This window comes from Cupressus sempervirens, chromosome 8 (genome assembly GCF_028749045.1).
Source record: "Cupressus sempervirens isolate cs-2001-9-10 chromosome 8, ASM2874904v1, whole genome shotgun sequence".
NCBI classification, from domain to species: domain Eukaryota; kingdom Viridiplantae; phylum Streptophyta; class Pinopsida; order Cupressales; family Cupressaceae; genus Cupressus; species Cupressus sempervirens.
In genome coordinates, this window is record NC_143125.1 from 215,082,787 (window position 1) to 215,101,258 (window position 18,472).

The following is an 18,472-nucleotide window of genomic DNA, read 5'->3' on the forward strand; positions in this document are numbered from 1 at the left end:
GCCTACTATTCGTACACCATTGCCTCCTCCATCGACCACTTTCTCCCCCCACACATTGCTCTATTATATCCTCCACCTTCTTGTCATATGTCAATCCACTCTCAACGTATGCCTTAATTTCCATCAATAACACACAATGTTAACTCAAACTCTCAAATTGTATGGCCATCCTCAACACTACTGTACCCCGCACTGGAAACCAATGTACAGATTGTGTGCCTAACGTACGAGCATCTTTGTCCATCATATGGACTGTCTTGTCCTATCGTATAGATTGGGAAGTCTAAACTGTATAGACTCCCTGTCTTATTCGTGTTGTACGCACACCTCACTCCCTTCATACACCTCAGTTGCTTGTTTCACCGTACAGACAGGACATTTCCAGCTCGGACGTGCACAAGATATTACATTCTTTGGCAGGCACTAGGCTCAACTTAGCAACATTTCAAGGCATTGATAGCATTTTTCAAGCATTAAGCTAAAGTTAACATGTGTTGAGCATTGGCTGATAACTTAAGCCCTGCTGCAATAGCGTGCCAAGCATGTTCGGTGCAGAGTTTGTAGTCAGAATAAAGTAATTATTATGTTTAGTACTTGTTAAAGCTAGTTGGGCAGGGTAGTTAGGTGGTGAGGAAATGCCTCAGTTGGTTTCCAACTAACCAACCCTTCTATAAATATTTGGAACATTAGTATTGTACTCATGTTGGTTTTTTTGGTATTAATAAAGAAATCATTTCCTTGCCTATTGGTATTGTGGTATGAATGGTATGTTCTAGGTTTTAGTTCATATGTATCAATTGGACTATTCTGTGTATCTGTAAAATTGTGTGATATTCCAATCTACATTTTTGGCATCATTGCCTAGGTCCAGACCTAGAGGTCGGCAAGATGGAGTAATGGGACAGCCCTTTGTACCGCTCATCCAAGTAACAAATAGTGACGGGGAAGAGGAGGAAATAACCAAGGAAGATCAGTTGATACGTGATCTAGTAATGACCTAGGAAGTTGTGGTCGATCAATACATACAAAGGGAAGCCCGTGAGAGAACAATCCCTGAAGGTACGGTATGCGACGAACTTTCGGTGCTACCGGCAGTGTACAATCTCCTGGGAGAGATCCCTTGCCTACTAGCGCGTAATTTGTTACGAATGGATGAGGAAAGAGCTGAGACACAAAGGGAAAGGAGACAACAAGTACTACAACAATTTGTGGAGAGGAGGACGAGGGAGCGCAAAGAACATGAAGATTCCAACAAGGGAAACAAACATTGAAACAATTCATGCCCCTGATTCCAAATATATATCCCAGGCAAGCAGAGGGAGAAGAAATTAAGGAAGAAGTCACCTTAAGGATACTACATCTCTAGCAACAATAGGAAAGACGTTGTAATTGAAAAGGAGGAGAAGGGGATTCCGTGAGAATCCAAGAAGGGCTAATCAAGCATACAATTGAAGGTATAGCAAATTTGGTCATTTCAGAGACACTGACAAGGAAGTTGGGATACAAAAATCCAGAGACATCGGCAAAAAAAGACTTCCGACAGGAGCAAAGTCGAGAAGAAAGGGATACTTTTAGTAATTCCTCCTCGAGAACAAACTTCCAGTCGAGAGGCAATGTTCCAGTGGGAGGAAGTGTTCCATCGAGAGGAAGTGTTCCAGTGGGAGGAAGTGTTCCATTGGGAAGTAGTGTTCCATCGAGAGTTGTTCCATCGGGAGGTGTTCACATAATGGCAATAGACAAACAAATATTACCAAGGTTCACAGGGGACAGCTCGGAGGACCCTACTCGCCACTATAAAATATGTATAACAATATGGCAAGCAAATGGACAAAATGATGCGGCAAAATGGTTGAAAGCCTTTCCGACCACATTAAGGGGTATTGCCATTGACTAGTATACAAATTTGGAAGCAACAAAGAAAAACACATGGAGTAAAATCTGCACAGCCTTCCAGGAAGAATTCAAACTCCTGAGAGATGACGATGAAATAGCGATGGAGATTTATAACACAAGACAAGGGAAGAGTGAATCTGTCAAAGTCTATAGGAGAAGAATGAAGGAATTGATAGGAAAATTAGATAACAAGCCAGCAGATGATCTAAGGAAATGATGGTTCATCGAAGGATTAACACCATCTCTCAAGAGAAAAATGAAGATAGTCCCACCATCGACCTTTGTAGATGCATGTACCCGTGCCATGGACATAGAGAGCGAGAGTAAAACTTCCAAGGCAAGAAGGCATGGAAGTTCAAGTGAAAGCTCAGAGGAGAGCAAAGAAGAATCCAAAACCATTCAAGCCTTGAGAAAACACCTGAGGCATTTGATGAGGAAAGTTGCAGGGAGTAAGGAAGACAAGAAGGGAGAGAACTTTGGTGTATTGAGTGTAAAAAAGAAGGCCACACTAAAGGAGCATGCCCCAAGATGGCATTTTGTGAGATTTCTCAGGTACTGGAGCACGAAATTAAAGATTGCCCCTATAATTTTAATACAGGGAGCACCTAAGTATTCCTAACCCAAGGAGGGTAATCCACACCCCCCTCCACCCCGCCGAAGAACACAACTACGGAAGCCTCACTAGGAAGATACAGAAATAAAAGGAGAGGAAGTAACAATAATAGCAATGACAACACACCGCAGCGGCCACTCCAGTATGATTCCAAGGGGAGGCCGATGATTTAATGTAGGAGATGTAATGAATGGGGACACTTTGCACAAGATTGTCAAAGCGGAGGACAAAATGGAGGGATGCTCTGCAAATGGTGTGGGTCAAGCAACCATGAAGATGCAAATTGCCTGAGACAAAAGGGAGTAAATATGCTAGACATTGATGATCAAGAAGGCGAGATTCTTGCAGTCACCAAGATGCAAGCCAGAAAATTAACCTATCCGGATGCTACTACAAAGACTAAAAGATTTCAGGAAACAAAGAAACACATCCAAGACAGCATGAGAGAGGAAGGAAAGGTAAAGCCGGAGAAGCCTACTTCAAATAGGAGTGTAGCGAATATTGTGTGGCAAGTTTTGGAAACTGCTATCCCAGTGAAAGTAGGTGATTTATTAGAAACATTACTCCAACTACGGGTAGCACTAACACAAGGGCCAAACCCGAAAGGGATAACCCCAAAGAAAGAAAAGGAGGGAGAAGTACACACAAAAGACAATACATTATTCACCATAGGGATGGCGAGAACACCAACGTTAGTAGAGATGGAGATACTAGGGTGAAAACTCTCAAATACTATTGTGGATGGAGGTTCCAATGTAATGTCTTATTAGAAGAAACATGGAAGGAAATAGGGAAACCTACACTCTAGCCCCCGACATTTCAACTAGTGGGTGCGGACCAACATGGAATCAAGAGTATAGGAACGCTGATGGGACAAAAAGTCATAGTTGGTACGCAACAATTTTTTATTGATTTTGTGGTTATCACTATAGAGAAAAAAGGATATGATGCTCTATTAGGAAGGGGATGGCTGGTTGCAACAAAAGCTACCCATAACTGGAAATGAAACACTTTATCTATTGAGTCGAAAGGAAGAAAGTACATCATAGAGCTCAAGAACCAGTCAATAAGTCAGGACTTGGCATCAGACTCTGAAGGAGAAGACTATGGAGGGATGGAACCAGATGAGTAAGGAGTACTGAGATTAGGGGAATGCTCAGAAGACGACACAAGTTCCCTTAATGGATTATTTCATTGGCAGATGGGAGACTATGAAGTTTTCCATGAGGAATGCAATATGTTGGAAGTACAAGAATTTGAGTCGGAGGAACAATAACCAGAAGGGTACACAGAGTATAAAGATGGGATGGCAAGCCTCAACAAGACATTAGCACACATTTTTGAATAGAAGGTGGAATACGAAGAGGCCAAGCTCTAGGCATTGAACCTCAAAGAAGGAGATCAACCCAAGGAAATATGGATAGGAATGATTAGAACCCAATATTGAAAACGGCAACCCTTAAAATCTTCTTGAAGTATAAGGACGTTTTTGCTTGGCTATACAAAGACTTGAAGGGAATACCTCTGGAACTGTATGTCCATCGGATTCCATTGGTACCTGGAGCAAGACCAGTATGAAATAGACCTTATAGAATGAATAAAAACTATGCAAAAAGGGTCAGGGAAGAAATCACAAAGATGTTAGAAGCAGGGATAATATTCAAAGTACAAACGAGTGAATGGGTATCTCCTATAGTCATATCACTCAAGAAGGATGGCGCTCAGATTCAGATGTGTAGATTTCAAATGTCTAAACGAGGTAACAATAAAAGACCCATTTCCCATTCCGTTTACTGATAGCATCTTGGAGGAGGTAGCCAGTCATGAGATGTATTCCTTCATGGACAGATTTTCAAGATACAATCAGATTAGCATTGTGGAAGAAGATAAGCTAAAAACTACATGTGGTTGAAGATGGGGTATATGCCTATAATAGGATGCCCTTCCGACTATGCAATGCACCAGCCACATTCCAGAGGATCATATTACATATCTTCGATGGAATGTCTGTGGGGAATTTCAAAGCATTCGTAGATGACTGGTCGGTCTATAGTGGGTAGGAGCAACACCTCAAAATTCTGGGAGAATGCATGGAGAAATGTCAAAGAGCAAGATTAGCTCTCAATCCAAAAAAATGCAGGTTCATGGTTCCACACGGGAGACTGCTTGGGCACATTATGTGCAAAGGACTAAAGACAAATCTTGATAAGATCAAGGTGATTTTGGAAATGGAAACGTCGTCCAATGTAATAGGTATCAAGTCATTTTTGCATCATGTGGGATGCTATAGAAGATTTATAAAAGGATTGGCCAAAGTATCAATGCCACTAGAAAGATTAACTAGGAAAGGAGAGCAGTTTGGGTGGAAGGAAGAGTAGGAAGAGGCTTTCCAAGAACTGAAGAAAAGATTAGTCGAGGCCCCTATTCTCATATATCCCAACTGGGACAAAGAATTCTATGTCCATGTGGATGCCTCCAATTATGCAATAGGTGCCACTTTGGCACAAACAAGAAAGGAAGGGTTGGATCATCTTGTATATTTTGCAAGTAGGCTCCTATGTAAAGCAGAGCATAACTATAGTACCACGGAGAGGGAAGCATTAGGTATGGTGTATGCACTGCAAAAATTCAGACATTACTTACTAGCTACACCCTTTACATTTTTTGTTGACCGCCAAGCACTAATGTACATAGTGAATAAACTGGTGATTTAAGGGAGAGTAAGTAGATGGCTAATTCTACTACAAGAATTTACATTTAAAATTATAGTGAGACCAGGAAAATCTCATGTGATTGCTGACCAGTTGTCAAGGACCAAGTCAAAGGGCGCTTCAGGTAGTGGGGTGTGTGAGGATTTTCCAAATGCACACCTATTTCAGATTGCAGTATTACCTCAATGGTACGAAAAAAGTGGACACTACTTATCAACATCAACCTTTCCATAAGAAATGCCTACAACAGAAAGAAGAAAAATTGCCTTAAAAAGCAGCACATTCCAACTGATTGAAGGGTTATTGTGCAAAATGGGACTGGACGAAATACTGAGATGTGTAATGGACGAAGAAATTCCAGGGGTCCTAAGCGAGGCCCATGAAGGACTGGTGGGAGGTCACATGGGACCAAATGCTACAGGGAGGAAGGTACTTTTGGGAGGACTATGGTGGCTGACATTGTCCGTAGATGCGAGGGAATGGGTATTGAGTTGTGATACTTGTCAAAGAGCAGGAAGGCCAAGGCCACTCAAAAGAGACTTCATGCCATTATTACCATCCAAACCACAAGAATTATTTGAATGGTGGGGACTAGATTTTGTAGGACCCTTACCGGTAAGCAAAAGTCATCGGTGTGAGTACATAGTGGTGGCAACATAGCACTTAACAAAATGGGCCGAGGTACGGGCTCTTCCACACAATACTACTCTTAGCACGGCCAAATTTTTGTATGAGCAAATAGTCACTAGATTAAGGATTCCACTCCAACTAACAAGTGACCAAGGAGTACATTTCGTCAATCATACCATCAGGAGAATGACAAGTGAGTATAAAAACTTTCATTTTTTATCCAATCCTTATTATCCAAGAGCAAATGGTAAAGCAAAGGCCACAAAGTAATAGTGACAATCCTATATAAAATTTGTGGAGTCGACGGGCAAGATTCGGAAAAAAAAATCCCTGCAATAGTCTAGGCATACAGGACTACGTATAAGGCCATTACTAGACATACCCCCTTTTACCTTATGTATGGACAAGAGGTCGTGGTACAAATGGAACATGTAGTACCAAGCTTACGGGTGGCAGTCGAAAATGGGTTGCGGGTATGAAGAGAGTCTCAAGGAAAGACTATGTACTTTACTCAAACTGGATGAAAGGAGGACATTTGCTCAATGGAGTACAAAGGTGGCCCAGCAAAAGCAAAAATTTTGGCATGACAAGCATTTAAAGAAAATGGATTTTAAACAAGGACAATTGGTACTAAGATACAATGGGAAAAATGAAATAAAACTAGAAAAATTTAAGGTCCGATGGCTAGGACCATTTAAAATATCAGAAATAAAGGAGAATGGAGCAATAAAGTTATCTAGTTTCGATAACAAACCTATCAGAGACCTAGTAAATGAGTCTAAGTTAAAAGCATATGAGAGACGGAATAAATTGGCAAGTAGCTAATTTATAAATATAAATGAGGAAAAAGGACGAAAAGAAAAAAGAGGAAAAACCGAACCAAGTCCTTATAAAGAGACGAAGACACAAAACATCACCCAAAACATTAATCGGATTAATAGAGAAGGAATTGCCAGAGAAGGAAGTGACAAACAACAAAGTGCAAAGGTAGTTGAAGAGATAGCCGTAGGGACAACTGTACCTGAGGGAAGAGTGGTCGTACGAGAGGAAAGGATGATTGTACAGACAGCCGTACGAGAGGAAAGGATGATTGTACAGACAGCCGTACGAGAGGGAAGGGTACCCAATAAAGGCGTACGGCAACAGGGCAAAGTACGGCATTACCAAATCACATCCGTACGGGAGCAAGGCAAAGTACGGCATTTCCAACTCACAGACATACGGCAGCAAGGCAAGGTACGGCATTTCCAAATCACAGGCATACAGCATCTCCAAATTTCATCTGAACATGACATCGTACGGCAAGTAGCATCCGTACGACATCTATCCACGTCTGTACAACATCCATCCACGTCTGTATGACATCTATTCACATCCGTACGGCATCAAAGTCAAATATTCTCATCCCTACGGGCAACCATACGGCAGCAAGGGTGCATAAGAAGTAATTTTGTACGACAAATAGAGACACTTGTACAGCAGTAGTCTATAGGAGTATGGCATACAGAAGTACGGCAGCAATCTACAGTACGACAAACAGAGGTATGGCAAAAACAGGCATTCTTAGTACCTGAGAAATCCGTAAGAAAGGCAGAAGAGGAGGGACATAAAGTGGCCATACAAATACAGGAGACAATACGAGGGAATACACAGGCAATAAGAGAAGCATCCATACGGAATCTCGGACAGCCTGTGGTACTACACGTGGAAGTTCGTTACAAGCAATCACTTCGGAAAGCCAAGTGGTACAAGTGGCATATACAAACAATTCAAGAGATCTGGGAATTGACTCATCAACACAAAATGGTGAAATTAAGCATAGGGAATCCGAGCAAAGGAAACATTATCAATTCCAAGAAGAAGAAACCTGTGGCACTGGAAGCCAAAAAGGAAGAAAGGAAAATGAAAAAAAGCAAACGAAAAACGGCACAGAAAATCACAATCACCGCTGAGAATATTACATTTGAGAGTGTGACAGGAATTGAGTACAGGGCTTGGTGGGAGAAAGCGGAAGCAAATCATTCTCTGAAACTAGCGTTGTTCACAGCAGAGATAGACAATAATTATTATGCCAATTTTTGAATTAAAAGAATTTGAGCCTATCCTGCGAAATTTAATTGAAGGTTATGAGAAGTCATGTCATAAATCTATACTCTAGCACTTTCAGCAATAGGTGACAGTTTCTTATTCAATAGAAGAAATAAGTAGGGTTTTCGGAATTCCCAAAGGAGGGCAAGAAATGGAAAAAACTTCTATGACAATAGAAGACAAGAAGAAATGGTTGAAATTAATGCGTCAGAACAATCTTACAAGTTTGGAATGGGAAGGAATCCTGAAAAACAGTAGGGGTCTAAAGAAAATTTTCATAGCAAATGATGAATGGCACTGTATTGTAGATTTGGTTAAAAGAAAGTTCACAGTAGGCAGCCGCACTTCCGACATTGCCCTTTGGATGTTACGTGCAGTGGATGAATTGTATAAAGGGAAGACATATAAGGAGGCTAAATTTCTTTCTGATAGACTTCGAGAATTCATGGAGTTGAAACATAAAGCCTTTTATATGCCGCATCATATGGTGGCCTTGTTCTTAGAAGCAGTACGCACACAGGTCAGCAGCGAACATCGGGGGACACTGGTACCGGCTAGGAAAGTAGAACCTTATAAACCAGCTATGAACTACTGGCTCCATCTGAATACCATTGACGTAGGATCTCACAATGGAGGTGAGCCCAAGAAAAAGAAATCGAAACAAACAGTAGTGATCGAAGAAACAGAAGAGGGAGAGGATGACGAAAGTTCAGAAGGAGGAGGCAGCAATATGGATTCATCCTCCTCTGACTCACAGGAGGCAAAAATCCACCTAAGTCATCTACAGGGGACTCTACAGGCGCACCTATAAAGGAACCACTTCCAACAAGGGTAGCAAAACCTCCTGAACTTTACCCGAAACTAACTAGTGATCCCGACAGAATTGAGGCAGCGGATACTTCCAATACAAATCAAGCAGGAGTAAAGGAAAGAATAGGTGGCAGGCAACAAATCCCGACATGGGGACTTCCAGAATATCAATTCCCAAGATGGCGCCACTTATCCTTCCGGAACAGCCTTCTCGTACCAAAGTCATAAATCTGAGGTGCCAAACAAAGTGTGCCCATAAAGTGAGGGTACAAACACATCTTGGCCTAGAAACAGTCCATCTGGTTGCTCTTGTAGTACAGCCAGTAGGAGGAGAGGAGAAAACTGGGAAAATCCACACTCAGGGTAACATGACGATAGTAGCTAGTACGGATGTGGCCAAGACAAATACCGTCCTAGAGGAAACAGACAAGTTACTTAAGGAAGAAGGCATGGTGTCGTCACCCATAGAGATAGCTGCTAACGAGCAAGTAGAGATACAAAATGAGTGCGGGGAACCACCGAACACGGCCTATTTTGCAGTCAAGGCCGAACTGTTCCTCACTGAGCTTCGTGCCATGGAGCAGTCTACTTGGAAGATTGTGCAGTAGGCCAGGGCTCAGAATCTGGAAACTATCATCATGGCAGTAGAGGCCTTGGCCACCTTTATGTAGACTAACTGCCACACAGATTGGGGACTACTAGAATAGCGTGGCTATTTGGAGGAGGACATGGCTACTACATGGACGGGCAGCTCTATCATTTCCATAGGATAGGAACAATCGCCTCTCATAGAGGCGCTAACAGCAATGGAGGTTGCCTTTCGAAGAATCTCTTTGAAACTTCAAAAGGAAAAATACCTAGCTAAAGCTTGGGAGCGAGAACGAAAGAGTCTTCTATAGCAATGGGCAGCGGATAAGGTTGCTGTGCAAGAAGCCTAGAAGAAAGAAAAAGCTGAATTGGAGAGCAAGGTCGCCACTGCAGAAGCGAAAAAGATGGATGCATTATAGGTCTTGCAGGGTGTTCGGAAAAAGTACAAGACAGCTGAGCAAGACCTGCAACCGCTAAGGGGAACTCCAAACACAGGGATGTCCTCCCATCCTTCCTCTTGAAGTCAAAGTTGTTTTTGTTGGTTTCATGTTTTACAGTCATCTGGAAGACGACTTTTTTTTTGGGGGGGAATAGATGTAGTCGGAATAAATTAACTATTATGTTTAGTACTTGTTAAAGCTAGTCGGGCTGGGCAGTTAGGTGGTGAGGAAATGCGTCGGTTGGTTTCCAACGAACCGACACTACTATAAATATTTGGAACATTGGTATTGTACTCATGTTGGTTTTTCTAGTATTAATAAAGAAATCATTTTCTTGCCTATTGGTATTGTGGTATGAATGGTATGTTCTGGGTTTTACTTCATATGTATCAATTGGACTATTCTGGGTATCTGTGAAATTGTGTGATATTCCAATCTACATTTTATGCAACTTTTGATGCATTGGGTGGAAATTTTTTATTATTACAAGAATAACAATAATCATTTGTTGATTACATATGAATTCATGCAAATTCAATTCACATCACTCCATATGTTGTGTCTGATACTTGTGATTTTGGCACATGTGCCTAGTGCCTAGATCAATTCTTCCATGTTCTTTTTCATTGTTTTCATTTCTACCATCTACTGTTCTATAGACCAATCAGATTGGCATGGGTCTTTAGCCCACCTACTTAATCTCAAAACATTTAAGATAAACTGAAACATTCTTCAGTAGTTCAATAATAAGTGAGTCCAACCTGTGCCCCCATCACTCTCAATATAACAAAAAAATTATTCAAAAGTGAACATTAAGTAGATATATTTAATCTGTTTCATGCTTGCGCAGTCATATCAGCTATATAGCGGTTTTGTGCAACTACCCTTCCTTGACCTAGTGACAGTATTTGCGGTCAAGAAATTATTTGGTTTGGTTGTCATTGTTTTTAGCTGTCCATTTTGTTTGACTCAAATACCAATTAAGCTATACCCGTAGGAACAACGTACTTAGCTTAAGTTGAGCCCATAGCATCGGAGAGATAACCTACTCTCATAGATTTGACCTTAAGCCATCCATTGTTCTGTAGAGAAACCAAATTCACATGCTGGATGATACCCTGGTATTGTGGGTGCAAATTTGTTCTTTATTTTGGTGCCACAATTGGAAGAGAGAGAAAAGAAAATGAGTTTGAATTATAGAAGGTTAGCTTTATAACATTGTTTTGCGGGTTGAAGATGAGAAAATGAAGAGGACTTATTCAATGTTTGCAGCTTGAGGGAGCACAAACTTGGTTCACAGGGTGCTGAAGATTGTGCATTTGAGTTCTGGCAGATTGTGCAAATGTTGTTTTGTTTCTTCAAGGGTTGAAATAAGCGTCTTACAAAGGGGAAACTCTGCCAAAATTTCTCTGAGTCCATATTATCATCCATATGATATTCAAATAATAAAATCAGCTTATCTCTTATTTCCATCTTTTTATGTTCATTGAAATCCAATACATATCTGTTTCCTAAAATAAATCAGATTTGAAATTCATTTTATTGTTTATTTCATGGTTCGTTGTATTTACTTAAACCTATAGTTTATTTGTGAGTTGCAAAGATAATATTGTCATTCATTTGGCTCCCTATTCATCCCTGGATCAATGTTTTTTTTGTTGAGGATTTGATAATGTTGAAAATTTTGTGCAGATGGGATGGGTAAACACGAATGTGACAAACTTGGAGCACTAGTGCTTGGGATTTTCATGTTAATCTTGTTATATGCAAGGCAATTTAGGCATGGGCATTGAAATAAGTGTTGAAAGAGCAAGATGACTTCTTTGATGAATAGAAAGAAGAGGTGTAGTGCAGCTGGGGCTGGAGCTAATCAAACTGTCAGCATGAAACAGTTGAGGAGGTTACTCAATGCTCAGGCACCAATGGAGGTTGTTTGCATTCGAAATTGAGTTGTAAGTCACTCTGAAAATATTTCTATGATTATGTGGAAATGCTTCAGGTAGTGTACTGGGACAGGAGACAGAGTGTTTTCCAGCACTATTAACTTGTTGATCTTACTGAGGAAGGCTCCTGTGGCGCTCTACAGCAAGTAGACCAGACAAAGAGTCAGGTTTATTATCTACTCTGTGCTGCAACAGGCTTTGTGTTGGGTGCAGAAAAAGAAAAATTAATTGAGGTAAGTGCTTTGCAGAGATTGTTTTTAGGGTGGCAATTTGTGATGCTGGTCACGAATAGTGGGTTTTTTTATGTCGATCTCTCTTGCATGCTGGTTAGAAGCAGAAGCCTTGCCATCAGACCTTTTGTTTTAGGAGGGAGGGAGTACTGTTAGTTGTACTCAGTTCCCTATGCAATATCTTGCAAGCAGTACTTCTACATTATTTTGTCATTGTGTCTAATATCCTGTTTCGTGGATAAGAACCCCAAATAGATCCCTCAATTTACAAGTAAAAGATTATTCAAAACATGGAATATTTATGAAATTTTTAATATATACCATATTTAATACATCTGTTTATGAGAAAACACGTATGATAGTTAATATGTATATAATAAATATAATACATGTTCGAAATAGAGATGTTAATAATTTTGCATGCCTGGAAAATTATGGAGCAATTTTTGTCCCTAATAAAAGATAGATAGCATGAAATGGCGATTTTTGGTTGTCTTGTTTCAAGGATGCCTCAGGATAGGACATGCTCTCCTCATCACATTTCTAGTAGGTAGGGTATGACTGGCCCTTAAGATCACAAACACCTAATAATGAGAGTAAAAGGCAAGAGAGATGATTTGAAAGGATTAACAAAGTGAATATTATTAGGAAAAATAATGAAATTTGTTCCACATTTAAAACCTCTGAAACATTGTGGCTTTGCCTTCTCTTATCAACAATTGCAAGAGGAGCATCTGATAGCTTCTTTGCAAATGCACGTGCTCGAGCAACACCACCTACATCTGGGGACACAACTACTAGATCCTTTGAAGAAATAATTTTGCTAGCAAGATAATCCAGGATCACCGGCTGCAACCAAAAGGTATTGCATGCATGTAAGGCCAAAAACTGAAATAAGGAATCCACAGAGCTCAATCAAGCTACAGGAAGAAGAAATCCTCACAAAGAAGACAAAAGGAAAATAACCAAGTTGTCTTTAGTAAGCTACTTAAGTTATTGACATAGAAGAAAACAAGCTCAAGCAAACCTGTCCATAGACATGATCAACAGGAATATCAAAATACCCCATCGATTGACCAGAATGCAAGTCACAAGCTAGAACACGGTTGGCACCAGCTTCAGTGATCAAGTTAGCCACAAGTTTTGCAGCAATAGATTCCCGGCCTTGGGTCTGAAAGGGCAAAGAAATGTGAACCTTACTATACATGATATTTGTCTAATCTATATAACATGTGCAAAATTAAAGTCGATGTTCCATAAGATAAATTACATAAAGGTGGATAAAAACAAATACATAGAAAACTGCCCATTGCCTACAAAGGTAGAATATTTACATGCATTGTACTCTCATCAGTCTTAAGAAGCCCTCAGAAATAATGTGGTTCATAAATTTGACATAAAAGGCCAATCATTCAAAATTGTGACAATAATTTCTAGGACAGGCAGACAAATCAACAGTGTGCAACTTGAATTTTGAGAGTTAGTCTAGATATTAAGCTACTTATGTGATCTTGACCCTTGTATAGAATTATCTGGAATAAATTTGTAGGCATGGGACAAAAAGGCACTTAATTAAAGGACAAGCACTAGTGCAAACACGTAAAAGAGCAAAATAGAAGCATGATTATGCATACAAAAATGACAAGACTCATCAAGCAACAATATGAAATATCTCTTACTGTTTCATCAAAGCAAGCACCTTGTGATCAACAAATTTTCAAAATAATTTGCAAAAGTAGAACAAGTAGTAGAAAAAAAATTTCCGAAGCGGACAGAAACAATTTCATGATCAATCTTCGTACTTCTATGGAATGGAAAGTTCCACCGTGAACAATTAAGATGACCACAAGCTGTCAACCTGCAAGAAGCCAATAACTCTCATTCTAAGAAAGTAAGTCACTACACCAAGAACATGTTGGCAATATGGCTAGATAGATGTACGAGTGTTGTCATTTATGGCAACATATACTTTTGATATCTCACGATGTAATCAGAGTTAAAAAATTGTCTAAGTGTTCGACAATTTGCAGCAATGCAAAGAAAGATACAGTATGTATGCACGATAGACTTCGAGTTAGCTCATGTGCAGTGGATGTTAGATAGTTGACAGTATCATGATGACGTATGTCAGTGCGCAGACCTGTACGGCGCAAGTTACAGCTGAATTACCAGTTTAGGTAATTAACAGAGCATAACAAAGCATGTCAGTATAATTGAATCATATGGCTTAAGGAATTATTTTGGTAACAAAATAATTAGTTAATTGTGATGAGCCGACATCCTAAGTTATATTTAGTCAAACGTGTGGAAGCATTGAGGCCGACTAAGCAAAGTTTTGGTAATTTGCAAGATGTCAATATGGATCATATCTTGTGCAGATAATAGAGTAAAATATGATGATAGAGATGTGATGTGAACTATTGTGAAGCAAGTATATATGATGTGCGAGCCTTATGTGATGTGAAATCTGATGTGTGATCGAAGAAAGTGCAAGATACAGCAGTGAGACAGTATTGTATGTATACCTATTCTTGTAAAGAAACTTATTTGTATATTGCATGTTAAGGCAGTGGGTTCTTCTTGCATACATTGTATTTGATCTACCAACTCCTAACAGGGTTGAAGAAACTCCTAACAGGATTGAAGCAACTCCTATCAAAGTTGAGGCTCTTAACACGGCCTAGTCCTCTAACAAGGACTCAAGACACTATATGTATTCGATAGGCTCCTAACAGGGTCAATATCCTTAACATTCTTTTGTTTAGTAGATCATCTTTTGGGCATCATGAAGGATCAATCTTTGTTCGCCAAGCAATTCAAGTGTGAATTCGGTATGACAGAAATATTGTACCTAGGGCATGTTGTCAATAAATATGGAATTCTAAGTTCATCACAAGAAGATTCAAGCTATCCTTGATTAGCCTCCCCCAAAATCACTCATGAAATTGCGAGGATTTTTCAGACTGGGTTCGTTAAAGGATTCTCTCAGCTCAGCGCACCCTTAACAGATCTAACAAGGGTTCTTTCCAATGGAATGAAAAGGCGCAACTCACTTTTGATAAGTTCAAAGAGGCAATGAGCACTTGTCTCGTACTTGCATTACTTGATTTCACTCGACTGTTCATTCCAGAGTGCGACGTGTAGTGCCTGCCCCTAGTCTATATTTTTGCTATTATTGCCAAACTCTTTTAGGCCAATTTTATGTTTGATGATTAGTAGCATTATTTTGAAATTATCAGATATTATTTTAGATTCAGTTGATAATACTTCATATATGCATGATGATTATTATAGGGTTTTTCAGTCATTGATGATGATTAGTTAGATGGATTATTATGTGTCTTCTTATGGATACTTACCCCATATTGCATGTGTATGATGTGTGTGTTTTTTTTCTTTATGTATGGCGTTTCTAATGTGGTTAAGGAAGGGAGTCATAGTCACCTGCTAGTCGGGATCTACACGATGCACCACTTCTTGCCATTGCATGTTTAGCTTAGAATATTGTGTTTGCACGTGTGGATTTTATGCAGGTTGCACATACTGGGTATCGACTTCCCTGAATTGCCAAGATGAGCGTACCCTATCGCATTATCTCAATGGTAAGAGAGGGGAGATAAATTCTTAAGTCCAAATCCTAAACCTTTAAGCCATTTTTCCTAGAAAATTAGGACAAGTATTTGAGTTGTCTACCTTTCGAATGCGTTGGATGACATTAATTCGTGATTATAACCCTTTAGTTTGATTTTTTATGAGTTCTTCTATGATGGGTTTTCGAATTTGACCTTATGAGTCTTTGGTGAATTTTCTATTAATTAAGTCTAATTAAAAGATTAAAATAATGATTTAATTTAATGGAAAATTATTATGATATTTTAATATTTAGTTATATTTAATTGGGAATTAATTAAATAAAAAAAAATTAAATTTGAACATAAAAGTTATAAGCATAAATTTGAAACGTGATAATATTTATTTAATTTAATAATAATATATTTAAAGTTCATTTTTAAATAAATGTTAAATAATATTATTATTTAAGTTAATAAATAGTTATCAAATTTTAATGTTCAAAAATAAATTTAGAAGAGGAAAAAGAAATTAATTTATTAAAAGTTTCATGATTTCATGACACGTACATGAGATTAAATTTAATAAATTAATTTAAAAAGAAGTCAAGTGAAAAATTAAATAAAGTAATTTAATTAATTAATGAATGGGCATCGAAAAGATAAAAGAAAGATAAATAAAAGTTAATAAAGAGTGAAGGGTTGTGAGCAAAGAGTTCTCTCGGGTGAACGCACAATTAGTGCCCCGATTTTAGGGAGAGAACTCTTCACAATTTGGGGGTTCATTTTCGAAGGACTGCAAATTTTGGAGAAGGAAGGAATTTTCAAACAAGAGAAGGTTTTGAGAGGAGGGATTTTTCTCTATAGTTTTTTGAGGCGTAACGAATTAGCATCAATGTCCAAGTAGACGCTCGTGATTTTCGCATATTTTAATACGCTCTTTTCTTTCTTGTCTTCATCATGATTGTTCAGTGTTTTCCTAAAGAATTCTTGTGATGAATGTTTTCAGTAATATGCATTCCTAATATGAATATTAAATCTTCTGTTTATTGGAAAATCAAAAGATCTGTATAACCATTTTTCAATAGATTAAAGGAATGAAAAATTTATCGGGATGGGTTTGAATTTAAATGGAAAAATCTTCTTTAAAATGAATAAAATAATTGATGGGTATGTTGTATTTCTCCATCAGAGTAATTCTATGATTTGTTATTAAAAGAAAAAGAAAAATACGTTTTAAATAAATTTGTTTTATTAAATTTTTTTATTTACAAAATTATAATAAATTTAAATTTAAATTTATTACGAGAGGAAGGTTTGTTTATTTTAAAATTTATTGATAAAAAAAAATTATAAACAAAATAATATTTAAATATTAAAATGGGGTCTTTTACTAATATATATTAAATTAAAAAATATATAATAAATTTTGGTGGGAGGTGGGCTATCACGTCCCACCCCCCAACCGGCAGTCACTGTCCACAACAATGGACCTGCTGGCAGCCATTAATGGCTGCGCGGCAAGCCACTGTCGTGGCAAAGCCGCGGCAGGCCACCCTAAAAGAGTCTGCGCTGCATGTATAAACAGTGCATGCGATTTTATTAAAATCGCAAGGCATAACTTGGTTTTTGGTTTTATTTTTTTAAAATTTGATTTTATATTTTAAAATATATTGTGTGATTTAATGTTAATTCTTTAAAAAAAATATTAATATTAAATAAAAATTTATTAATGGCTTTTAACTTTTAATAATTAATTAAACTATATTTAATTTAACTGTTCAATTATTAATTAATTTAACATTATATAAATATAATTAGATTTAATTTGTGAGCGATGTTTCTGGATTAGATTGTGTGAGTTTTTTTAGCATCAACGTTTCGGATCATACTACATGATCCATCATCAGGACGAGAGAACATCAGAATATGGAATGTGCAGACCAGGAAACCACAAGCAGTCCTAAAAGGAGAGGGAGGGAGGGGCACAAAGACCAAGAGGACCAAAAATAAAGACACAACCACCAAGAGAACCAGTACAGAATAACCAATCATATGTATAAATGCAGATAATGTATATATATGTAAAGGAATTTTATATTATGCATTAAAAAATGATAAAAAATAAATAACTAAATAAAAAATAAAAAATAAATAAATAAGTGGATAAATAAAAAATTAAAAAATTAAGGATCAGTGTGAAAAAGGGAGGAAGCACACGATTATGAAAATGAATAAATAACTATAAGAGGTTAAAAATACAAAAATTAGGAATTAAAAAATTAAATATTAAAATAATAAAAAAATAAATAAAGAAGACTGTCCATCAACCTCAATCGAGATGATGGATGGTCCATTAGCTTGTCTTGGCAACCTCTCCTGGGCTCGCTTAATACTCAGCATCACCCTTGATGCTTCTCGAGCTTTCCTGCCCCCCCTGGTGTGTCCCCAAGTCTTCCCTTGTCACTCCCCCGTTTTGGCCTGTTCGGTTTATGGGGAAGCCCCCCCCCCCCCCTTTCATCTTCAGTCTCTTGGCCCCACCTTGTGGTCTCTGAGCTCCTCCCTCCTCATGTTCTCTGTGTTCTTTTTTCAGGTTGCTTCCTGTTGTCTCTCCTCTCTTTTTTCGTTTCGTCTTAGCCCTCCATGTCGCTCTAACCCTCGAGCTCTTTCCTGTGCCGTTGGTTTCAGCCTTGGGTCTTCCATCTTGATGTATTGTTTTTTTTTTTTTTTTTTTTTTTTTTTTTTAAATTATTATCCTCATTTATTTATTTATGATTTGTTTTTTATCTCTTTGTGCTTGTATTCTTTAATCTGGGTTGGTTCCAGTGTTGTGTCTGTTTCGCACTTATGGCATATTTACACATTTTCTTATAGTAGCGTTTTTAGTTTTTAGGTTCGATCTATTTATTTAGGGTTTTTTGCTCCTGAGCTTAATTTTATTTATTTTGTTTATAGCT

The 18,472-nt window shown here is 38.3% G+C and overlaps 1 protein-coding gene across 3 annotated transcripts in view; it reads right to left on the reverse strand.

Annotated features, from left to right (window-relative positions):
- Nucleotides 1-18,472, reverse strand: part of LOC149542269 (ribose-phosphate pyrophosphokinase 1) — a 170,272-nt gene that overhangs the window by 44,562 nt on the left and 107,238 nt on the right. For 2 of the 3 annotated variants that reach the window (XM_089797255.1, XM_089797257.1), the window contains exons 4-5: nucleotides 12,974-13,117; nucleotides 12,628-12,795 (exon numbers count right to left, since the gene is read on the reverse strand). In XM_089797255.1, the coding sequence (XP_089653381.1) occupies nucleotides 12,628-12,795; nucleotides 12,974-13,117 (312 nt within the window). The remainder of the gene's footprint in view (nucleotides 1-12,627; nucleotides 12,796-12,973; nucleotides 13,118-18,472) is intronic. The other variant, XM_089797256.1, reaches the window with a different exon arrangement.